Here is a 23650-nt window from a genome sequence, read left to right as displayed (position 1 = left end):
GTGTTTAAAGAAGAAAGTAGAAAGTATGAGTGAACAGAATAAGCAAAGTAATCCCAATAAGACAGAAGTGAACAAAGTGATTTCAATCTCTGAACCTCTGTGTCCTCATTTGTCTATTAAAAAAAAAAACCCTCGTGGCATGCTGTGAATATCAAATAAAGTACCTAGCACACAGTAACCATTGAATTAATACTGGACCTCATTGGGGAGTTATGGTTAAGCTATAGTTAGTCTTTTGAGGAACCTCCATACTGCTTTCCAGAGTGTTTGTCCAAGTTTGTATTTCCACCAACTGTGTAGTAGCGTTCCCTTTGGCCACATCCTGCCAACATATGTTGTTTATTACATTTCTTGACAATGGCCATTCTAACTGGCGTGTCGTAGAATCTCAATGTTGTTTTGATTTGCATTTCTTTTTTCCCTATTTTTAATAATGGAAACAAAAAATATCTAAAGCCAAAGCTTCTGGAAGAACCACTTGTTCTTGCCAGTCTTGTATCTCTTCTCAATCTTGACCTTGGCCTTGCATTTAAGAACTAAGTCTCTGAAGACATCCTTGTTGACCACCATTTTGTCAAAGGGGATATCCACAGAATATTTTGTGGGCATAAGGTGGTTGTAGTTATAAACCTTAACAAAGGATTTGATCTTTGATCTCTTGGTGCTTTTCTTCTTGCCCATGTTAGCTGTCACTTTTGGAGGATAATGCTCAATTCCAGCCACCAAAGCATGGCTGTAGGGGTGATCTGAGATGCCATCATCAATGTTCTTCATGATGATGGCTTTGTGACCAGAGTAGCATCCAGCCAGGACCAGCACCAGTTTCCCGGGTTTCATGAACTTGCCCATTTGGACAGCACCCAGCAGGCCTACAGCAAAACAGAAGAGCTTTTATGGTCAGAGATGTTGAGCATTTCTTCATGTATCTCTTGGCTATTCATATTTCCTCTTCATAGAAGTATCTCTTTAGAAAGTCTTTAGTCCACTTGTTAATGGGGTGGTTATTTCTTTGGAGGTTTGTTTTGGGGGTGTTTAAATTCTTGCGCTGTATATATATTTTAGATATAAGGCCCTTGTTTGTTGCATGGCTACTGAAGATCATCTCCCAGTCTCTAGGCTTTCTATGTATCTTGCTAGCTATGTCCTTTGCCATGCAGAAACTCCGGAGTTTTATACAATCTCATTTGTCCAGCCTTTCTTTTACCCAAATGTCCATAAACAAGGCTATACTAAAATTATTGGCACAACCATGTTCATTGAAGCATTATTTACTATAGTAAAGATATGGAACCAATGCAGATGCTCCTAATAGATGGATGGATCAAGATGTGTTATAAATACACAATGGAGTTCTATGCTTCCATGAGAGAGAACGGCATTGCCCCATTCATAAGGAAATGGAAAGACCTGGAAAAATTATATTAAGTGAAATAAGCCAAACCCAAAGAAAAGTAGGTTGCGTGCTTTCCCTCATTTGTGAGAACTAGAATATATCTATAATATTCTGAACAGAGGATCTCAACAACCCAATTTCTTAATACATAGGACCATATATGATGAAATGTACTAACATGAGCTCCAAAATATGGAAACGAGGTTAATATACACTGTATGAGTTTTTTATTTAATTTTTTTATTTTTAGGGGTTTTTTTCTTTCATCTCTCTTAAGTTTTTGTACCTGGTGTCTTGTATGTAAGGTTATTCAGGGGCTGGGAATGTGACTTAGTGGTAGAGTGCTTGCTCAGTATGCACAAAGCTCTGGATTCAATTCCTCAGCACCACATAAACAGAAAAAGCTCAAAGTGGCACTGTGGCTCAAAAGGTAGAGTGCTAGTCTTGAGCAAAAAGAAGCTTAAGGACAGTGCCCAGGCCCTGAGTCCCAAGCCTCAAGACTGGCAAAAAAACAAGTATTCAACTAGGGGAAGGGAAGGGAATCACAGAAATGGCAGGTCAAGGACAACAATGATACTCAACAATAGGTTGAATATCAGCCTTACAACTTGAAGGGGAGGGGAGCAGGGAGGGACTAGCTGGAGAAAATGAAGAATGGGGTACCATTTTTTAAAAACAAATGCTACTCATTACCTTACTTATGTAATGGTAATCCTCCTGCTCACCACCTTTTCAATAAAGAAAAAAGAATTTAAAATTTACTGGATCTCAGCAAAAAGTGTTCTTTACAAATAAAGTGGCCTAAGATGTGTAATCACAGTGTTGGTTGGGGGCATTAGGAATTTCGGCACCCTCCATGGGGTAATAGCTGCTAAAATGGAGGAAACAGAACCACTTCTGTTCTGCACTTCTGTTGAGGCCAGACTTCTCTTAATCTGGATTCTTGAATCTTAAACTGGATTCTTGAAGCCAGTGGTAAAATTCATTTTAAAAACATTTCAAAACCAGCTGGAAGCAAGCATGTTATTTTGGAAAGTAAAGAATTCAATGATGTTATTTGGAGAACAAATGGCTGGAACTGGAAGAATTGTTTTCAGATCTTCCAAAGCCACAGACGTAACTCTTCAGCAGTAAAGATTGTCAATAGGAATTTGTCCATAGGAAGCCATGAAAACATATGTCAAGATAGTGGTCTGTCTGTGTGCTAGTATAATGGATAGCAGGTCCCAGCAGAAATAAGTCTCGTTAAGATAGAATACTGCAGGAAGCTTATCTTCACTCAAGATACCAAAACCATGACTATAAAAAATCAAGTAACGACCACCTGAATGTAGCTAGATATAGTGCATGGAGATCCTCATTGATAAGTGGTATTAAAAGTCTAGAAAAGAATTTATTAATTGGCTGGTCCAACACTATGGTGAAAACATAATTTATTATACACATAAATATTTAATGGACAACAAAGAATGTGTTCTGAATCCATCTTTCTGCCCAAGGAAACTAGCAAGAATATTGAGACATAGAAATCATTTTATAATAATAACTTGTCTAATATTTAACAAAATCAATGTGGCTAAAGGAACAGTTCTGGTGCTCACCATATTTTTTCCAGCGCCTGAGGAGCTTTTTGTGGTCCCAAATTGACCAATTCACAGTTTCTTTGTCATAGCAAATTTTTTGCTTTCATTTCTCTGTGAGGAAACATACATGAGACAGTCCAAGAACTTGTTTAAACCTGTTCAGAATTACCAATCCATATGTCAAATACCTGCAAATGTTTGGAAGTAAACTTCCCCTATTTGTTTCTTGATCGGAGGAGTGATTGCACAATATCACAGCTCTCTCTGTCTCTCTGTCTCTCTCTTCACTACATAATTGAATATTCCTTCAAGTATGTATTTTGTCTGAGTGTCAGCTTCTCTAAAGGCTGTGGTGGGGATATGAGTTCTTTCTATTTGGAATTCATCATAAAGCTGTCATTCCAGTGTGAAGGACCACAGTTGTTCTAATACTGTGGTGCTGGACATCTTGCTCTTCTCAAAATAAAATCATCTTGGCCTGAGTCGGAGTTAGCCCTTCATGTACGATAACTATGTGGGTTCAGAGTCAGTGAGGTGTCAGGCAGCCTTTACAAACCCACTTCCCCAGCTACAACACTGTCACAGGGGAATGAAATGAAAGAAATAAAAGTCAACATTACCAATTTGGGCTTGAAGAATGACAAAATATTCAAATGCTGAGCAATAAAGAAAACATTACAATGTAACATGCCAATGAGTAAAACTTCTTACAGTGTACCAAAGGTATATGCTAAGCAGAGGACCTGACGAAAGAATTAACTTGGTCAAAAATAAAATTTTTCACAGAAAAAAATGATATTTGAAGAGGGACTAAAGAAAAGCTATTGGAAAAGCTGAACTAGACCAAAATAAAGATGGGAAAACTTGTCATTTCTTAGAATCCATAGGTTAGGTGGGAAATGGCCCTTATACTGCCATTCAGTGATGAAAACTGATAACCATATCCAATTATTTGTACCACATGAAAATAACTTCACCTCAGAAAATGCTTAGAGTCTAACCTGGTCCTTGAGAATAGCCCAACTTTTCCTATAAATCTCTCTGGTGATCAGAGATGAACATTCAGCCATATCCAAACAGCTGGGGCAACTCACTCAAATCAACAGGACATTACTCAGATTTTATCTTCTCCAACCTCACAGGCAGAAACTGTAAGAATGTGGATCAGGCTTTTGCATTCACATACAATCTTCTATGTCAAACAACATTAAGGGTTGGAAATATGGAGCACTAGGAAAGTAATAAGCTAAGTGCTTCATCTCAGCTTGACCCGGAACTAAATGGTCCGCTGATGTAAGGCCACTTGACTTCTATAAACCTTGGTTTCCTTCTGTTAAAATGAGACAAATTCAACTAGATCAAGGTTGGTAAACTATAGCCAACAATGAGTCCTCCATCTGCTCTATAAATAAAGTTTTATTAGAACATAACCATGCTGATTTATTTACATATTGTCTATAGCTGCTATCTAGCTATAATACCACTTTTGAATAGTTTCAAAAATGACCATCTGGCCTACAAAGCCCGAAACATTTACCATCTGTCCCTTTGAGGAAAAAAATGTTACCAATCCCTGAACTAGGTGATACATATTTTTCCTTCCAAGTATCAACTTATATGGTTCCAATTAACCAAAAAGAATGAGTTTATAAATAATAAGTCAGGATTCTTGATAACTTGGTAGCAGACAACTATATCTAATAAGTTTAAGTAAAATGTCCAAAAAGTTACTTATTTCTATAAACCCAAAACTCTACAGATAAAATTAGCTGAGTTTTGGTTTTACTACAAAGACCATGCAGAGTCTCAAACACATAGCTCTTTTGATAGATTCATCCTAGAATCCTCAGGATTGGGCCCAACGGTTTATATTTCCATTGACATAATATCAAGATTATAAAAACTATGTCCACAGTCCCTGTGTAAGGCCTTGTTGACCTCATCAAAACCTAGGTCTGGGGTCTCTGCCTAAATGAATCACCATGGTCATAAGACACAATGCACTGATTGGCTAACTTATGTCATGTGAAAGACCCTATAACCTAGATAGGATTTGTTTCCTCACAGTAGGCTGAAAATGAGTATCGAGACTCTCTGGTCACATAAATGGGCATTTATACTGAAAACTCACACTTTTCCTATTGTAGTACAATAATCTTTCAGGCCATCAGAAAGTTTCTTGGAAATTGTGGGAGTTACATATAATATATACTGGATAGTTATTGAAAAAAATGATCTAAAGCAACAATTACTAGAGAAAGTAAAGAATATGGAAAGCTAAAATGATATCAGTAACCACACACTAAAATTTTAAATTCATGATGACTTTTTATGAGGGTCAATAGTAGGTCAATGAAATGACAAAGCTTCTTTATTACCTTAATCATTTTACGTTCAGCAGGGATTTATGAACAAGATTCATGAGGAAGATTTAAAATTGCATGGTGAATGAATCTTCCTCACACATTTCTTCTGAAGAATACTTATTCCTGTTGTTCGCTAATAAGCAGTCTTGAGACACATAGAAAGCATGGATTCTAAGTAGGCTGGTAAGGAAGCCTCCCTGGAGGAGTAAGCAATATTTGGTTTGCTGATGAGGTTTATATGTCAGTTCTGCCTATTCCCAAGAGCAGCTCTACTTGCCAGCCATGAAGGCAAGTACTAACCCACAGAACAAGGCTGTGGTTAAGCACCCCTCTGCTTCCTGACAATCAGTGGCCCAGAGCAATGGTTTTTAAATCATGCTTTACCAAGCCAAAAGGTACCTCACTCTATCCTTTTACAAGTGTAGGCTAACAGTAGCTTTGAAATCCCCTCCAAAGGAATAGTGGATTGTATCTAGAAACCATGAAATCAGAAATTCCATTTTCATTTGTTTGCAACTACGAGTCCTGTATAAAATCATGACCTACTTCTCGACTTTACTTTTCCACAGAATATATGCTGTACAGAAGAAAGAGGCAAGCAAAGGATTCACCTTCCGGATTTGTCACTGTGCACAGGGAACTTTAGGTTCTTTTGAATCTCGTAGACATTCTGAGATGAGTCTTATTATGCCCACTTGTCATAGATTTAGTCAACAATGGCCAAAATGTTCTCAATTGAACAAAAAGTGTTTAACTGGTACATTAGTTAGCCCATCCTCATCTGATTTGCAAGCTTGATTCTCTTTAGCACATTGCCGCCTGCTGGTTTCTTTTCCTATTGCAAATAAAGAAAAGAGATAAACAAGACTTCTTTTTTTCTTTATTTTGCAGATTAGCTAGTAGTCTCCTTTTTTTTCACCTTTATTTTTAATGATGAAAACAAACAAAATCTAAGGCTGAAGCTTCTGGAAGAACCACTTGTTCTTGCAGTCTTGAATCTCTCCTCCATCTTGACCTTGGCCTCTGTCAGCCCTGTGTTTAAGAGCTGGGTCTCTAAAGACATCCTTGCTGACTAGTACTGTCTGAGGGGATCTCCACAGAGTACCCTGTGGGCATAAGGCGGTCATAGTTAGAAACCTTCACAAAGGACTTTTGACCTTTTGACAATCTTTTTATTCCCATGTTAGCTGTCACTTTTCAGGGACAGCCATCCATTTCTGCCACCAAAGCATGGCTGAAGGGCTGATCTGGGATACCATCATCAATGTTCTTTACGATGACTTTGTGTCCACTGTTGTTCTTTTAAATAAGTTTCTTCCTCTCTCAATGGGAAAAGATTATGCAGGAAGGTTGCAGAAAGGAACAGATGTGGTAAAGCAGACAGAGGCACTGGAGCCACATGGCACAGAGGTGGTGTGGGCCTGGTCCCACCCCTTCCTGTGACCTTAACAAAGCAACTTAAGTCCTTTGTGCCCTAGTTTCTCTACTTATGAAGGAGGAATTGCAGTCATACATCATAGAATTATTGTGCAGAATCAGTGAGATCTCATGAAACAATCTATATCAGTGCCCAGCACATAGCTAGTCCTTAAGAAATATTAATCCCACCAAATCTCCTCCTTGACCTCATGTGGTACAACCAAAAGTTTCCCAGATATAATTATCTACTCCATAGGAAAACATAGTATCTTACATACATTAATTACTGATTTGTAACCAATCTTTTGTGCCTTGATGTCATTTAAGTCTGTCAGTTAGTTCAGTAGTTTTCACATTTAAACGTAATTAAAGTATGGAGGGGAAGGGTTAAAACAGACAACTGAAGCTCACTCCAGAGTGAAATTCAATAGGTCAGAGTAAGGCCTGAGTATTTGCATCACTAACATGTTCCTATACAACAATGTGGTCCAGGAAAAATACTCACTTTTTACAGTATAAATCTTCAAGTACCACTGGGTAGAGAAACATTTCCTGCTCAAAAGAGAAAATTGACCCAAACTAAAAGCAACCCCAGAGTTTTCTGTCTTCTACAAAGGGGCCAGGGGGGATGTCATAACCCACACCAATAAGGAACAAAGTATATTCCCATCAGCAGTCTCCAGTAGAGAGTGAGAGAGCCTGAGACTGAGGCTGGCCTTAGGGTCCTCTGAATGCCAAACACTTCTGTGAGCCCTGGGATAGGAACAGAGCAGAAGAGAGCAGAGTGCTCTGAGGTTTTGGTACTGTTCCTTACTGAGAAATGAGTAGAAGTACAAGATATGAACAGGAGACCAAGAAGGTTAAAAAGTATATTTATAGTTCTAAAATTCACACATAAAATTCACCAATTTAAATTACACTATTCAGGATGGTTTCAAATATTGGAAGATGTACAGTCATAAATTGAGAATATTTTTATTCTCCTGTTTTATTAAGGTAGGATCAAAAATACCAATGGATGCATTTATGCTTTAAAAAAATCATGATAAATATTAAGCAATGTGTTGAGAAGCTGGAGCTCAGGTTGGTTAAAAACAATAAGCCAGGCACCAGTAGCTCATACTTGTAATCCTGACTACTCAGAAAGCTGAGATCTGAGGGTCTCCAAAGCCATCCCAGGTAGGAAAGCACATGAGACTGGTATTTCCAATTAACCATCAAAAAGCCAGAATTGGAGCTCCACAGCTCAAGTGGTAGAGTACTCTCAGAGACAGCACCCTCACATGAATTCAAGCACCAGGATAGGGAGACACACACACACACACACACACACACACACACACACACACACACACACACACGACAGAGAAGAAAATATAAAGAAGATAAAAGGACTACTGTTCAATTTTAGGTTATTTAAATTTTTATAACAATCCTTTCATGTTTCCAAACATACACTAAAGTCAATGTTTTGGATTGAATTGACCCCATCTCCAAATTCAGATATTAAATTCCTACTCACTCTTACCTGCATTACCTCAGAATGTGACTGTAGTCTTCAGAGATATAAAGAAGGCTAAGTGAGGTTGTGAGGTCTAGGGCTCTTATCCAATATGACTGTGTGTTCATAGTAAAAGGAGAGTAAGGCATGGATATCCAATAAAAAGATGAATGTGAACAGATAGGCAGAAGATGGCCATCTTCAAGCCAAAGAGCTCCCAGGAGTATTCTTCCCTGACACCTCCATCTGGACTTCCAGCCTCCATATATAGAGCTGAGAAAAATAATTTTCTGGCTTAAATCTCTAATGGTAAGTAGCCTGACAGGCTAACATTTTCAATGACAAGTCAGGGCCTTGAGGTAGGGGTACAGGGAAAGGCTGAGAAGTAAAGAAGAATCTTCAACTCAGATAGGGCACTTGGGAATGTGAGGGTGCATGCCTCAGAGCAGGAAGGTGCTCTATAACTGAGTTATTCAGGGAAACAGAGGCTCAAGGCCAAGGGCATCTTGTACATGTATGTAAGCCCTCCATTCTAACTGAGGGGAGTTGATGCCTCACTGGTTTTGGTTTGAATTTCCCTGATGATCGGTGAGATCAAATGTTCTTTTGTACATTTTTTAACATCTTGTCTTGAAAAATGTCTATACCCACAAATATGTATAATTGTTATGTGTAGATTATAAATAGTAATAAAATCCAAGATGGGGGAGAATGATGGAAAGGGTGACATTGATCAAGATGCATTGTACTCATAAACTGACATGTTAAATTGGAACTCTTTTTGTACAACTACTTAAACATAATAAAAATAAAGAAATAATAATACCAATAATATAATAAAATTAACTTTTTAATTAAATGTTTCAGGGGGAAAAAAGAAATGTTAACCACCTGCCTATGGAGAGACTAGAGGGACTCAAAATTCCTCTTAACTCTGGGAGAAGATTAAAGTTCTTCGTTTTCTTCAAAATAAAAAATACATGTCTACTCTGAACACTTTAAAAGACATGAGGACAGCTTAATTTTCTAGGTAAGCTATTCTAGAGGCTTTCAAGATAGCCATGAGTCCCTCTTTTTATATCACAAGTAGCCATGGAAACTAGAGGGTCACTACCTCTGAACACTTCTAGCATACTAAGATTATGGATCATGATATTCCTATGAGAAGGAATCTCACTTATGCCTTCCAGATAGAACAGGAGAACTCTACAGAAAGGGAATGAGAGTTCCTAAGTTTTGAGGACAGAACAAATCACTGAGGAATGAATATTAATTGATTGGTAGTGTTTAAAAGTAGAGCATAATTTGCATGGGCTTTCTGTTCTGATTTACGCAATAACCTTTTTTCTCCTCCATAATAAAATTCACAAACAACAGAGACATCTGTTTATTGGTCTCCTGTTGCCCATTTGCATTCATTAGGCATCTGGGTGGGGGTAGTGGGGACTTCTAATTACCCTGTAACTAAACCGCTCCACTGACTGAACACCTGATTCCAGTTCCCTTGTTGTAGCCACTGAGCTGTAATTAAAACCAGTTTCCTTGGGTGATGCTCAAGTATTAATGATAATCCCCATTTCCAGATAAAATCGCCCTGGTGGTAAAGGAGATGCCAGGAAATCTGGAAAATATGTTTACATGTCTTCTGCCCCTAGCCCTTGCCAACTACAGAAGGTAAGGATGGTGGGAATGGTATCCTAAATAAAGGATCTCACATTAGGAGTCTCAGGGTCCAGACACCTAAGGATGAGATGGATACAAAGCAGAACTTATAAAACATACCACAAAGTACAATACAGTCCCCTTAGACATACACTTGAGAACATTATCTTAGGGATAGCTGCTGTCACTTCCCCATATTCCTGAAAAGCTGTTTCAATAAGTCGCCCTATCATCTTACCTTATGTCATGTTACTGAGGCAATGGGTCCATAAGAGGACTAAGAGGAATCATGTGACTGACTGTGATGAAAATTCAAGAAGGAAAGTATTCTATCACATATTTAAAAAGTGAAGGTCTGGAACCTAAGTACCCATATCTATTGCTGTTGGGTTTTTTTTTTCTTCTTTCGAAAGTTTTAAAGCATTTTGTCTTTACCTCAGCCTCTTCTTAAAGATATGTAACTTTCAGGATAGAAAATGCACTTGATGACATGTGTTGTAATGGTCCCCTTGTCCCTCCCAGACCCCAAAGCTTGTCCCCACTCTTGTCCAGGTTCCTAACATGACAGCTAAAACTGGAGAATACTCTTGCAAAGCTACAAATACTTATGAACTACTGAAGTTCAGCCCAGATGGGAGCTATGACCTAAAAGGTACAATGGAACTCCTCACCCAAGTAAGCAATGAAAAATAATACAGTTGAAAGGTGATGGTATTCAGAACCAAACAGGCCTGGGTCTCAATTCTATCTCTTAGTAGCTAACTAGCTTGAGACCTTTGATCAATCCACTCCACCACTCAGTTTCTTTCTAATCAAAGTGGATGTCATTGCATGTTTTGTAATATCCATATGTAGTGTGTCAATAAAAAGCTTCTTTTTTCCCTTTTGTTATTGTTGCTGTTGAGAGAGCACAGAAGACAGGACAAAATCCCATTAGTGACTGGAGAACTGTATCCTTGGAAATAAAAGCACACATTCTTTCCACAAAGGCAAAAACCCTGCTTAGTATCTGTCCTGTTCAGGTACCCGTTCTGCCCTCTGGAGGTACCCATTCTGCCCTCTGGACTTAAAACATGTCATAAGAAAGCCCTGAGAGGTGGCCCAGTCCTTCCAAGTCTCCCCAGTGTGAGATTTCCCCAGTCACAGAAAAAACAGATAATGAGCTGATTGAAGATTTTAGAAACCAAATATAATTCAAGACCACTCAGAAAGCCAGACTCTAATTGAATCAGACACTATCTCCACACTTCTCTGAAACTTTTCAAGCCCCTTAAAGCCCTGACAAAAAAAAGAAAGTGACAGTGGATAGTCCCTCACAGATGAAAGCTTATAAATACATGGCCAATGCCAATTCTGCCTCGCTGTCCTGTCTTTGCAGGAAAACCTAGTAATTACTGTAAGTCATGACTGCACCATCACCTATTTTGTTTGATACTCCAGGATAGGTTGAGAAAAGATATGTCATAGGGCGTGCATGCTTGAGTAGGGTCTGATATGAGGTATGGAAGAGAGGATAAGGTGCCTCCTCCAAATGAAAGACCTGAATTAGCCAACATGCACCAGGTAGGTGTGTGCTGGGCTCCTGGGGTAAAAATATAGATGGAGATGAATAGGAAAAGGTGTTTTTCAATTTTAAAAAAAAGATATTGAGGAAAGACCTTACCATGACCTGCTCATTCCTAATGATGGCACTAGAAGCCTGATCTGGAAGTATTGTGATTCCAAGTTAAACAAGCCTCTATGTTCTCAGGTATATAGAAAATATGATTTTATAGCTGAAATTGGATAAAAGAACCATCATATTGCTATATTTTTATGTCAGATAATTTGGTGAGACACTAATAACACACTCCTGTGCAAATCCTTGGGAAGGGATATAACTTGCACAGACCAGGAAATTTGAAGGTTTTTTTCCTGACTATCCTTTTGGTTCCTACTGAGATAATCAGAGCCAAAGTTGGCAAGAGTTGTCTAGAAAGCACAGTTTCAGCCAAGAAGCAGTGGCTCACATCTGTATTCATAGCTACTCAAGAGTCTGAGACTTGAGGTTCACTGTTCACAGCCAATACAGACACTCTTCTATGGGAGATACCTTTGTGCATACAAAGCTAGCACACCTTGTAAGTCTAGCTTACAACTGTACACAGAGACTGTGAACACAGACAGCAAACAGCAAAGAAGCAAGATGCAAAATAAAATGTGATACAAAATAATGTGGATGCCAACTGCCCTAACCTTCTCCAAGAACACATGCACTGTGTATGGCTATCCCATGGGGTCCATTTCCTAATCAGAATTATGCACCAGGCAGTTTTTCATGAGATACATTTCTGCAGAATGCATACCATAAGGTTCTAGTGTGAATATGAGAAATAACTGAAGCCCTGTTCTCTTCATCTTTTAGAATAACCAGAATCTTATCTTATGCCGAGAAGAAAAGACACACACACACATACACACACACACACACACACACACACACACACACACGCCACCTGCAAATGCCACCTTTACACTGAAGCCAGGGACAAGCTGCCTTCATGGCTCAAGGATAAAGAAAATACTAGGTGTATTGTAATCAGACAATTGCTCAAACACTAGAGTCAACACAGCTCTAAAGCCATGCATTTGGCTTCATTCACTGAGTGATCTTTGGCAGAGGGTTAAGAAGCCATGCTCTGTGGACTGGGATGATAAAAAGATCATTTGAATGCTTGAAGGAGGGTAAGTGGCAAAGCTGAGGTACATTCAAATGCATTGGCTTCTGCAGAGCTGGGGGGCTGGGGGGATGGAATGCAGGAAAACTTGCAACAAGAGAAGACAAAAGATCCTTGCACTGTCACTGAACTGAGACCTACCAGGGAAATCTTCTCATAAATGTCTTATGGTGACAATCTGCTCTGATGAAACAGAGTTTTCAAGATTTGTGCTATCATCTACACAGATTGTGCTCTACACAGCTCAACAGGGCCCTTTCCCTACAAGACCAGCACATGCGCTGTGTGTGCACCTCACTCCAAACCTCCCTGCACCATTGTTCTACAATGGGCTAACCTTGCTTTTCTGCATCCTCTTCCTGTTATCAGGCTTCACAGTTGCTTGCTTCTCAGTGTTGTAACATTGGGTATGCTGACCCTGATAATCTGTAACTCTATTGCTTCTTCAGCTCAACTATTCTGTCTGCAACTCTAGTTGACAAGGTTATGCTCACAGCTGATCCACCCCAAGCTGGAAGTGATGAGCAAGTAGCTCTGGGTGTGCATATGAACCCCAAGTATACATTATAAATTCTCCTGCATGAGAAGTAATACCTTTCTTTTGGGGGATGCTAATTCTGGTACTCGAATTCAGGTCCTAGATGATGTCCCTAAGCTCTTTTCCTCATGGCTAATGTTCTACCAGTGTACCCACAGCTCTACTTCTGGCTTTTTTTGTTGTTATTGGAGATAACTGTCAATAAGAGTCTTACACTTTCTTGCCTGGGCTAGCTTCAAACCACAATCCTCAGATCTCAGCCTCTTGAGGCTGAGGTTATAATCATAAGCCACCAGCAATCAGCTGGGAAGTAATATTTTAATAGGGTTTTAGAAAAAAATAATTACAAATCCTATATGGCAGTGCCTGTGGAGACAGAAGAAATGGCTCTAATGGAAAACGGTACTACAGTCAGATCTCCAAGTGGAATGAGCCAGACCTTCTTTACCCTCACAGATTATTTTTAAATAATATCAACAAGTAATTTAGTTACCAGGAGAAGCATCACATTACTAACCTTCTTTGTTTTAGTGTTTAGCACTTATATAGTAGAATTAAAAAAATAGGGCTTTGGTAAATGGCAACTCCTTTATATAAGTATTTAGTATATGTCCAAGAAGGCTTTCATCTACCGACAATGTGAAACTTAATTTACATGTTATTAACCAGAAATAAGGGCAATAAGAAACTGGGGCTTTGACACATTTTTTAAATAAACAAGTGTACTACAAATTCACTCTGTAAACAGTAGAACAAAAAGTATTAAAAAGTCAATTTTCCATCATCCTAGAAATCTCACTAGGGACACTGATTTTGTAAAGTGTGTGTGTGTGTGTGTGTGTGTGTGTGTGTGTAGGTACACATGCACCTATTCTTTCTTGTTCCACATAAACTCTCCATGAACCAGCAAATGGGCCCACATGGGAGTCTCTTCTCCCAGGAGGCAGCAGGACTCCTATTACAAAGGCCAAGGTGGCTCCCCAACTGCTTTCCAGGCATCTGCAGGTGCCACTTGTATCTTTTCACAGCTGGCTGTCAGGCAAAATCCTATTGATTTATAAATGCCCACTTTCATACAAAGAACAGCTTCAGGAAGAGAACCATCAGAGGAAAATCAAGCCTCAGAATTTCCAGGAACTGAAAACATACCTCTTAATGTTCATCAGAGGCAAACAATCCAAATGATGCCAATGGAGTTTCTTCCTTTGTTTAAGTCTTTCACCAGGGAGATAATTAACTGCGCTGGAAGAATTCTGTATAAGCAGTTGGAAGGACAAGAAAAAGGGATCCTTGCAACAGAAGTTTCAAGGAACCCCATCTTTGCATCCCTTCCTCTCCTCTACTGCCCCCTGCCTCTGGTAACCACAACACTGCTTTCAACTTCTCTGAAGTCAATTTCTTTGGAGTCCACTGGTAAGTCAGTAAATTTATGCAGTGTTTTTTTTATTCCTAGCAATCTTACTTCATATAACATGAATTTTTCAATCAAAAACATGTTGCTGTTGTTTTTTAAAGGATCAATAAGAGACACCAGATTCTGACTGTAAAAAGGCCAGGCCAGTTCTGAAGCTGGGACCAGGCAGTCAGCATCCCAAATACAAGGACTAGAAGAAAGTTGTCATTTATTTCCTGAACCAAGGACTGACTATACATTTTGAATATAACTCTCATAACAACTTTGCAAAGTTATTTTTGCTGGACCCAGGAAGATAAGAAACTCACCTAACAACCCAGCTGTAAGGGAAGAATCTGACCTTGTGCTCCCCATGGACCCCATGTCCAGAACCATCTATTGAAACTATTGTTTCTATCTGGTTTCTCTTTTCTTTTTAAAATAATTTGGGTAATTCTTGAGCCTGATATCCTTATAAAATACATAGAAAAAAATCTCTCAACTTATACAGATAAGCCCCATATCTGCTGTACCATCACCTACTGTGCTATCCTCCACAGAGATAACCACTGCCACCCACCAGCCTCTCTCTCTCCAGAACTTGTCATTGCATTGGTATCATGTATATGCAGCATAACTATGCAGTGTCTATATGGTATGCACAACAGAATAACCTTTACTACATGGTGTCAGATTCTACTGTGAAGCTCATTATTTTCACTCAACCACATATCAAAGTGAGCTTTCTCAACAAGCCATCTAGAACTACAGCTTCATTTTGACCACAGTGATGTGTTCAGGAGAACAGCTGCGTTGTAACTTAGATAGACTTCTCCCTTTCGTATTTAAGTTGTGACCAACTCTTTTTTCAAGGCGTCAGCATCTCCATGACATATAGTGTTTACCCAGACACATTTTCAGACAGGCATCTGGGATTATCTGAGAAAGCACCCGAGCAGAGATAGCTGCAGAGCCAGTAACCCATGCCAAAGCTCTGGAATTTCTGTCTTAAGATGCTTCATCCTTCTTCCCTCATGGCCACAAATCAAATTTGTTGCAAACTCAGAAATTTCTATTAAAGAAAAAAATGGAACCTATTTCCAGTTAAAGGGTAAGATTGTAAACAGAGCCACGTGGAAACATGAAACCAAATACATGAAATCAAATCTTCCCTGATACAACCAAAGGAATTAATCCCTGGAGATGAAATATAATATCCATCTAAAATGAACTAGACAGATTGATGTATGTAAAATGTGGGAATTTCAGCTCTGCAAACAAGGAAGGTTTGAAATACAATTAATGATGCTCATTTTATGTATTTATAATTTTCAACAAAAAGCAAATACATTTTTCTTTATCTGATTCATAAAAGTACATGGAGTTTTAGCTAAAAGTAATTCGATTTATGCAGATAATAGCATCTACCATGCTAGGAAAGCAATTTTATTCATAATCTTTACCAATCTGGTTAATATTGGATTGAGAAGCCCCAAAATATTTTGTTTTGTTTTATCCTTCCTGCTTCCCACCTGCCACATCTATGGAGCTTCCACACATCGTACCCAGAGTCCCTCATGCAAGGTAATCCCTTTCCCCAATGCTAATTTCAGTAGCAGCATAGCAGTGCATACATATCATCCTAGAATGTTGTTTGCTATTCAAATTCACTACGTGTAAGCTCTTTGAGAAGAAATTCTGCAGCAGCCCAAGGCTTACTTAGATCAATGATGGCAACAAAGACAAGACTAGATTCTCTCTAGTCTGCCAATTTCAGGGAAATGATCAGACTCTTCATATGGGCACATGGAAAGTGCCACAGCTCTAAGCCCTATTCCCTCCCATAACAATCTCTCAAGGATAGTCTCAAGGTCCTATCTCTTATTAGAGAGGCAAAATTTCTCCAAAGAGCATCAGCAAAGTTCACCTTCCATAACACAGGCCAGGGCACACCTACCAGCAAAGGCAAAAGTGATTACCTTGAGAGTCATCATTTTGCCCCTGCAGCAAGACACATTGGAGCAATACCATAGTGCTGTCATGGGAGCCAGGACGATGGGTAAGTCAGCTCCCACTACACACATTGATAGGCCAACTGGATTCAGAAAAGAAAAAACAATACAGGTGGCATTACTATATTTCAACTTAATTGTTTTTCAGATTTACAATGATGCAAAAATAACAAACAGTTTGATACTGTGTCACTTTGTATTTTGAATTGAGGTCTTTCTCCAGGCCAGACATACAAGCTTTCTCTGGAGACAGTGAGCAGCAGTGAGTGGCAGCTCCCAGTCAGCCACAAGGGAAACACTGCCAATCTATAATGCACTGTGTTGCTAAGCTACAGTGTTCAGTAGGGAAGATGTTTTCAATGCATTTCAACTTATGCTATATTCAACTTGATGTTGGATTTATTGGGGCAGAGCCCTTTTAGAAGTCAGTAATCACCTGTATTTGCTCTGCTACTAACTTTGTGATATTAGTAAGTAATGCCCCACTTGCGAAGACTAAAATTCTTCACCTGCAAAATGGAGAGATTGTGCTAGACATTGCATGCCAGTGAGCTCACCAACAAGCCATTCCTCATGTATATAAACATCTTCTCAAATGAGAGCTACCAGAGATGTCTTTGATCATCTGCTTTAAAGAAAGGGAAAATTGAACAAGAACATTTTCTTCTAGGTATTCCCTGCTGGTTCTTAAGAATAAAAGGTCTTTTTTCTACTATTACTGACACTTAAAACAGCCATTCTGATTCAGCAATGAGGTCTCAAAACCATCAGCCTAAAACTAGGGCTTCCCAACTATTATTGTAGTGAACAACTTTGAACAACTCTCATGCATTTGTATTGCTAACCATTCATTCCTAACTAGTATTTTCTTACTCAATTCAAAACAAAGACAATGGAAACAATTCTTTGACACCAAGACTTCTGGCATTGCAAGAACACACAGTGAAATAGTTACAGGACTGCATAACATGGCCTCTAGCCCCCGCTCTCAAAGGTTATTGCTGCAGAGAAGCTGGAGAACAAACTGTAACCTCCAAAACATCTCTGAACAGTAAAAGGTACACCAGTCCACCCTTGGAATGAGAACAAAAATATGGAGAACTAAATCATTTGTCTTTTCTCTTGGCATACGCAACACCAGGCACAGTGGTTACTATAGGTTGGTGCTCAAAGGATAGATTTGTATAAATAAACAAATGGATGAATCAATAATTTTGTCAGAAAGATCCATCTAGATGTATCTTGGAATGCCCACAAATTACCCATTCTACTTTCTTTTTGCCTCTGCCTTTGGCAATGCTTCATCTTGGCTGTTATCGTTCATCAGCCTATCTTCTTTGCTCCTCATGTCCCTACAACAGAAACTTCAAAAGTTCTCAGACGTAGTAAAACACAATGCAGTCCTCTGTCTTTGCACACAACTATTCTTTCCATTCACTTCCCAGCTCAGAGGAACTGATAATCAGCCAAGGAAAGTCTCCCTTTAGCACCTCAGCTCTCAGAAACTGTCAGCCTTACTCTAGCCACCCCTCTCTGTTAGAGCCTTTGGCTCTAAACTTAATTGCAGATGTAAAATGCACATGCATTCAACATCTGCCTGGAAGTGTAATATTAAACATATTCTTCTGCCTTCTAGCATCTATCTAAAACTTAATTAAAAGGGAAAAAAAGTATTACAGGGTGCATAAAAACCTATCCTTTCATTTAAATACCCTAATGCTGACTCTTGATTAAGCTAGACCAGCAGAAATTTGTAAACTAATGCTTGCTTTTGAACTCTTCTTACTTTACTGTCCTCCCATAGATAGAGTTTCCACTGACATGGGTGACACTCTCTGTCTATGTGAAAAGATACAATAAAATATATCTCAATGGAACCCCAGGGGTCTAGGACAGAAAAGGTCAAAGTTATTATTCCTCTACACAGTGCACTCAGTAAGGAGAGTCCCAAAATGAATGCTGTTCACACTCCAAAATAAATCACACATCTCCTTAAGAGACCAACCAATCAAAGATCCCTTTTCATTTAGTTTCTAGAATATGTACAGGGCATCTTGAGGCTCATCTATTATAAAAGTACCAGATTGTAGATATGTTCTGCATTTTTATTCTGGCTTCTTTCAGAATTTTGCTCCTAGATTCCATTCTACTTCTATTTGGGTTCTGAAAAATAGGATGCATCCTTAAAAGTCTTATAAAGCATTTATACACATAGTAAAGGCATTCATGGGGGGGGGGGGCTGGATACTATGAAAGTCAATCCTCACCAAATTTTAAGAGGCATTTTGGATATGACCTGCCTTCTTAAAACCTTCATGAGTGGTTTAGTTACTTTTTTCCCCAATTGGATAGAATGCCTGGTATAAAAAACTTAAGCAAGGAAAAATATTATTCGCTCAGGCTGAAGTATTTCCACCCAGTATTATGGATCGAGTGTGATGAATCCCATCAGCTCATGTGGTGGCCATGGTGCAGAGCAAGGATGCCAGTGCTCTGAGGGCTATCTCCATTTTTCCCTTTTCCTTGAACCAGGCCTGCAATCTAAGGGATAGTGTTGTCTACCATCAGAGCTTCCATTCCTCCAGCTAATTCTACCCAGAAACATTTTGCAGACAGGCTCAGAGGCAGCTCACTCACTGCCAGGTGCTGCTCCATCCAATCAAGTTGACCATCAAGATTCACATCACCATGTGGAGCACAAATGGTATGTTCTGATGATTTTCCTCAATAGTAACAACTAACAAATTCTTCCACTCACAATGTTCAAAGATCTATGGGCAAGGATGTGATCAGCAACCATATAGAAATGCAACTGATAACAGGAAAGGATGAGACTATTACTGATTATCATTCCAGAAGTACAAGGATGAAGACCAAATGAGCAAGGTATAAAAAACTTCAAAAGTTTGAATACAGGAATGTTAGGGGCACAGAATGTTAGCTCTTCCAAGACTAACTGCAAATGACCTCTGTCACAACACTAAACAACCTGGAACCACAGCTTTACTTGATTGGGTTATATGACTGTCACCTGTATGAATAGTTAAACTTTGATGCTCTGAATGAAGAAAATGAAAGAAAAAAAAACAGAAACTTTGATACTATATAAGCTGCTATAAAGACAAATACAGCCTGTAAATGTTTCTGTGTGCCAGCATTGCAGCTTGAAGTCAGGGTTTGGGCACCGTCCCTGAACTTTCTCACTAATTGGAGATAAGATTCTCAGGGACTTTCCTTCCCAGGCTAGCTTTGAACCTTGATCCTCTGATCTCAGCCTCCTAAGTAGCTAGGTTACAGGCATGAGCCATTTGCACCTGGCTCTGTAAAAAATATCTAATATTTACTTCTTTATTGTCAAAGTGATGTACAGAGGGGTTACAGTTTCATGCATAAGGCAGTGAGTACATTTCTTGTTCAACTTAGTACCTCCTCCCTCATTTTTCCCCTGCCTCGGCCTTCCCCCTTTCCCTTTCCCCCCAATGAGTTGTACAGTTGGTTTACACCAAATGGTTTTGTAAGTATTGCTTTTGGAATCATTTGTCTTTATATCCTTTGTCTCTCGATTTTGATATTTCCTTTCCCTACCCTAGTTCTAATATATTGTATACAGGGTACTCAGATGAGATACAGTAATAGTTGGGGTACAACAAAAAACACACAAAAAAAAATCTATGGTTTCACATGCCATGTTGACAATAATGACAACAATGATATAATGCTTGTTTCAATAATGTGGAGTTCATTTCACGTAGCATCATCTTATGTGTTCATAAGGGTATCGCTATTGGGCTATTGTGATCTTCTGCTATGACTAACCTAAATATGTACTAATTATTCCCTATGAGGGAAAGCATAGAGTCCATGATTCTTTGGGTCCGGGTCACTTCACTTAGTTTAATTTTTTCCAAGTCCTTCCATTTCCTTATGAATGGGTCAATGTCATTCTTTCTGATAGAGGCATAAAATTCCATTGTGTATATGTACCACATTTTCCTGATCCATTCGTCTACTGAGGGCCATATGGGTTGGTTTCATATTTTAGCAATGACAAACTGTGCTATGATGAACATTGTTGTGCTGGTGGCTTTAGTATGTTCTTGCTTTTAATCTTTTGAGTAGATGCCCAAAAGTGGGGCTGCTGGATCATAGGGGAGCTCTATGTTTAGCCTTCTGGGGAACCTCCATACCACTTTCCAGAGTGGCTGAACAACTTTACATTCTCACTAACAATGTACTTGAGCTTATCCAAAACTCTGTAAAATATTTTAAAGGCTAAAATTTCAAAAACCTCTAGGCTGACTATTGAAAACAGGGGCTAACCTGCAATACATATAACTCAATTTTAATATTATAAGTTGCTAAAATCACACTGATACTACTAAAATCTCTTATGAGATTTTTATATTCTTATGAAAAATATCAAAAATAAACCCCAAGTCCTGAAAAATTCAGATGAGGCCTTTGATCCTGACCTTATTTCAAATCAAAATATGTATCCCCTTTATCCACAAAACGATGCATACACTTCTGAATAGAAGCCAAAAGCCAGGCATTTGGAAATGAGTGATCTAACCTCCAAAAGCAAATAAAATCATTTCCTTACACATCCCTTCACTCCTAGCAATTATCTGACTGAATTTTAACCTGACTCTGATCAGGGAGCCATATCCATTTGCCCTAGATGAACACTACAATGATCTGTATTCATGTGTTTTTTTCAAGCCTGTCTCTGAGTAGGATTTCTTAATTTCCTCGAGCAGATTTCTACTTATCAGACATGCTGGGTGCATTACAAATGACCCATGTTTTAGTGGTTACTGACCATTATGTAAGTAAAGAGGGGAACATCTCCTTGTATGCGACTCCATGATTTAATCATTATTAATGAGACATTATGCCTTTGTACATTTCTGACAGATGATTAAGAGTACTATAAATGTTTAACATAGGTCTCTGAGGTCTGCAATGCCAAACGCCTACTCGTGCTTCACACAATCAGAGAAGACAAATTAGGTTACAGCGATATGGCAGCATTATTGATTTTTTTGTAATATTTACAAAATACAGGTAAAATGTAATGTGAAAAAAGTGTGTATGTTGACAGCAAGTCCATTTACTTGAAAGTTTTTCCTCAGTTCTCATCTGGAAGCAATTTATCTTGCAGGCAGTAGTACCAAAACATCCCGGCGTCAACCCAATTCCTCACTATATTTCCAGCAGGATTCCAGGTGGAGCTTCATTCATAGCCTTAGGTTCATGGTTCATTTTCATCCATCCTAGGAACTTTGGACAAAGATTTATTTGCCCATCAAAACCTCCTAGAAATTTTACATACAGGATACTAAGTCTTCTCGTGGGGGGGGGGGAGAGAGAGAGAGAGAGAAAGAGAGAGAGAGAGAGAGAGAGAGAGAGAGAGCACTATCTACTATGCCAGATTTAAAACATAAAACCAAAATTTTTTGACATGCCTCCCATCAAAAGAGAGATAACAAGATCCCTACCCTAGAGTCTGGGCTCTGTGACAATTTGAAAAGATTAAAATAAAAGTGAAACTGTAAGCTGGGCGCTAGTGGCTCATGCCTGTAATCCTAACTACTCAGGAGGCTGAGAGATCTGGAAATTGCAGTTGGAAGCCAACTAGACAGAAAAGTCCCTGTGAAACTCCTATCTTTAATTAACCCCTCAATACTAGAAGTGGAGCTAGACTCAAAGAGGTAAAGTGCTAGCCCTAGCCTTGGGGGGGGGGGGGGGAATGAAACGTCAGGGACAGAGCCCAGGCCCTGAGTTCAAGCCCCACAACTGACAACAGATCCAGATATTAACAATGCACAACTTCTATTTACGTGATTATTCTTGAATTCTCCCTCTTGGAACCCAGCCTCCATGTTGTGGGGAAGCCCAAGATACCTACAGAAAGAAATTTTTTCTGAGACTTACTTGGCAAGGGCTTGAGGCTCTGCCTCCCAGACTGGCTGAGCTTTGGAATGGCCAATTATTTAGGTGCATCGCCTTGCAGCTGCCAGTCTAGTTGACCCAGCAGATATCAGATAGAACAGAAACATGGTACTCCTGCCAACCTCTGTCTAGACTTCAGACTCATGGGCAAAATAAATAAGCAGTTATTTGAAGCCAGTAAAAATTAATGATGGTTAGATAATAAGTAGCTTGGACCCAACTATTGTATTCTAGAAAGTTTATTCTTTAGAAAGCTTAATTACGCGCAGTTATAGGCCCACACCCACCCATCCCCTTCCACCTTCTCTCTGACACCAAATATGAAAGGCCTCTCCTTAATATGGGACTACTCCTCCATGAAGATTTCCCAGTCTGTGTTAGCTGTCTGTAATTTTTCTTGTCATCTCAGGCCTTGTTTATCAAATGAATTAGCCCAACAGTTGCATGAAATTATAAATTCAAAATACTGATTACCAATTTGCATTTGGAAAACAGTTTGATGAATAGGTAATCACAATACAATAAAGGGTATAAAAGTCTACATGAATTAATGAAACAAACTTAGTGAGGAATACATATAACGATGGTAGAAAAATTTCAATGTAAAAGTAGAAGGAAGAAGATTGGGTTCCATTGTGGAGAACTCTGTCAGCATTGGGCCTTAAAATGTTTTTTAGTGGGATCTAGGTGATGCAAAGTCCTCTGGTGATGACTTTTTTTTTTCTACTTTTCAGTAACATCTCACAGAATCCTTGCATAGCTTTTCTTCTGAGAGTGAGAAGTTTGTGATGTCTCTCTGCCTTATTATGACAGCAATAGACATAGTGGATTAGGCTCACACTTTTATGACCTCCTATAACTTTAATTATAGTTAGACCACTGTACCTGTGGGTTCTACATTGTTGATGCTACCAAACACAAATAAAAAATACTCAAGAAAAAAAATGAACCTGTCCTGAGCATGTGCAAAGTATTTTCCTTATCATTATTCCCTGACCATTCAGCATAACATGCATTTACACAGAATTTACGTGACAGTTGATATTGTAATTTTTAATATATAGGAGGATGTATGTAGATTATATGCAAATATTATGCTGTTTTATATAAG

At 38.9% G+C, this 23650-nt stretch overlaps 1 protein-coding gene across 1 annotated transcript; it reads right to left on the bottom strand.

Annotated features, from left to right (window-relative positions):
- Positions 1-450: 450 nt before the first annotated feature.
- LOC125338640 (60S ribosomal protein L27-like) lies at positions 451-883 on the bottom strand. The gene has a single exon (XM_048329554.1). The coding sequence runs from the start codon at positions 847-849 to the stop codon at positions 451-453; it is 399 nt and encodes a 132-aa protein (XP_048185511.1). The 5' UTR covers positions 850-883.
- Between the last annotated feature and the right edge of the window lie 22767 nt (positions 884-23650).

This window comes from Perognathus longimembris, chromosome 20 (assembly GCF_023159225.1).
Source record: "Perognathus longimembris pacificus isolate PPM17 chromosome 20, ASM2315922v1, whole genome shotgun sequence".
In the NCBI taxonomy this organism is placed as follows: domain Eukaryota; kingdom Metazoa; phylum Chordata; class Mammalia; order Rodentia; family Heteromyidae; genus Perognathus; species Perognathus longimembris.
This window is presented reverse-complemented; position numbering and strand designations above follow the sequence as displayed.

Coding starts and splice junctions, on each gene's coding strand:
- LOC125338640 (XM_048329554.1), bottom strand. CDS start 849: ATGGGCAAGTTCATGAAACCCGGGAAACTGGTGCTGGTCCTGGCTGGA.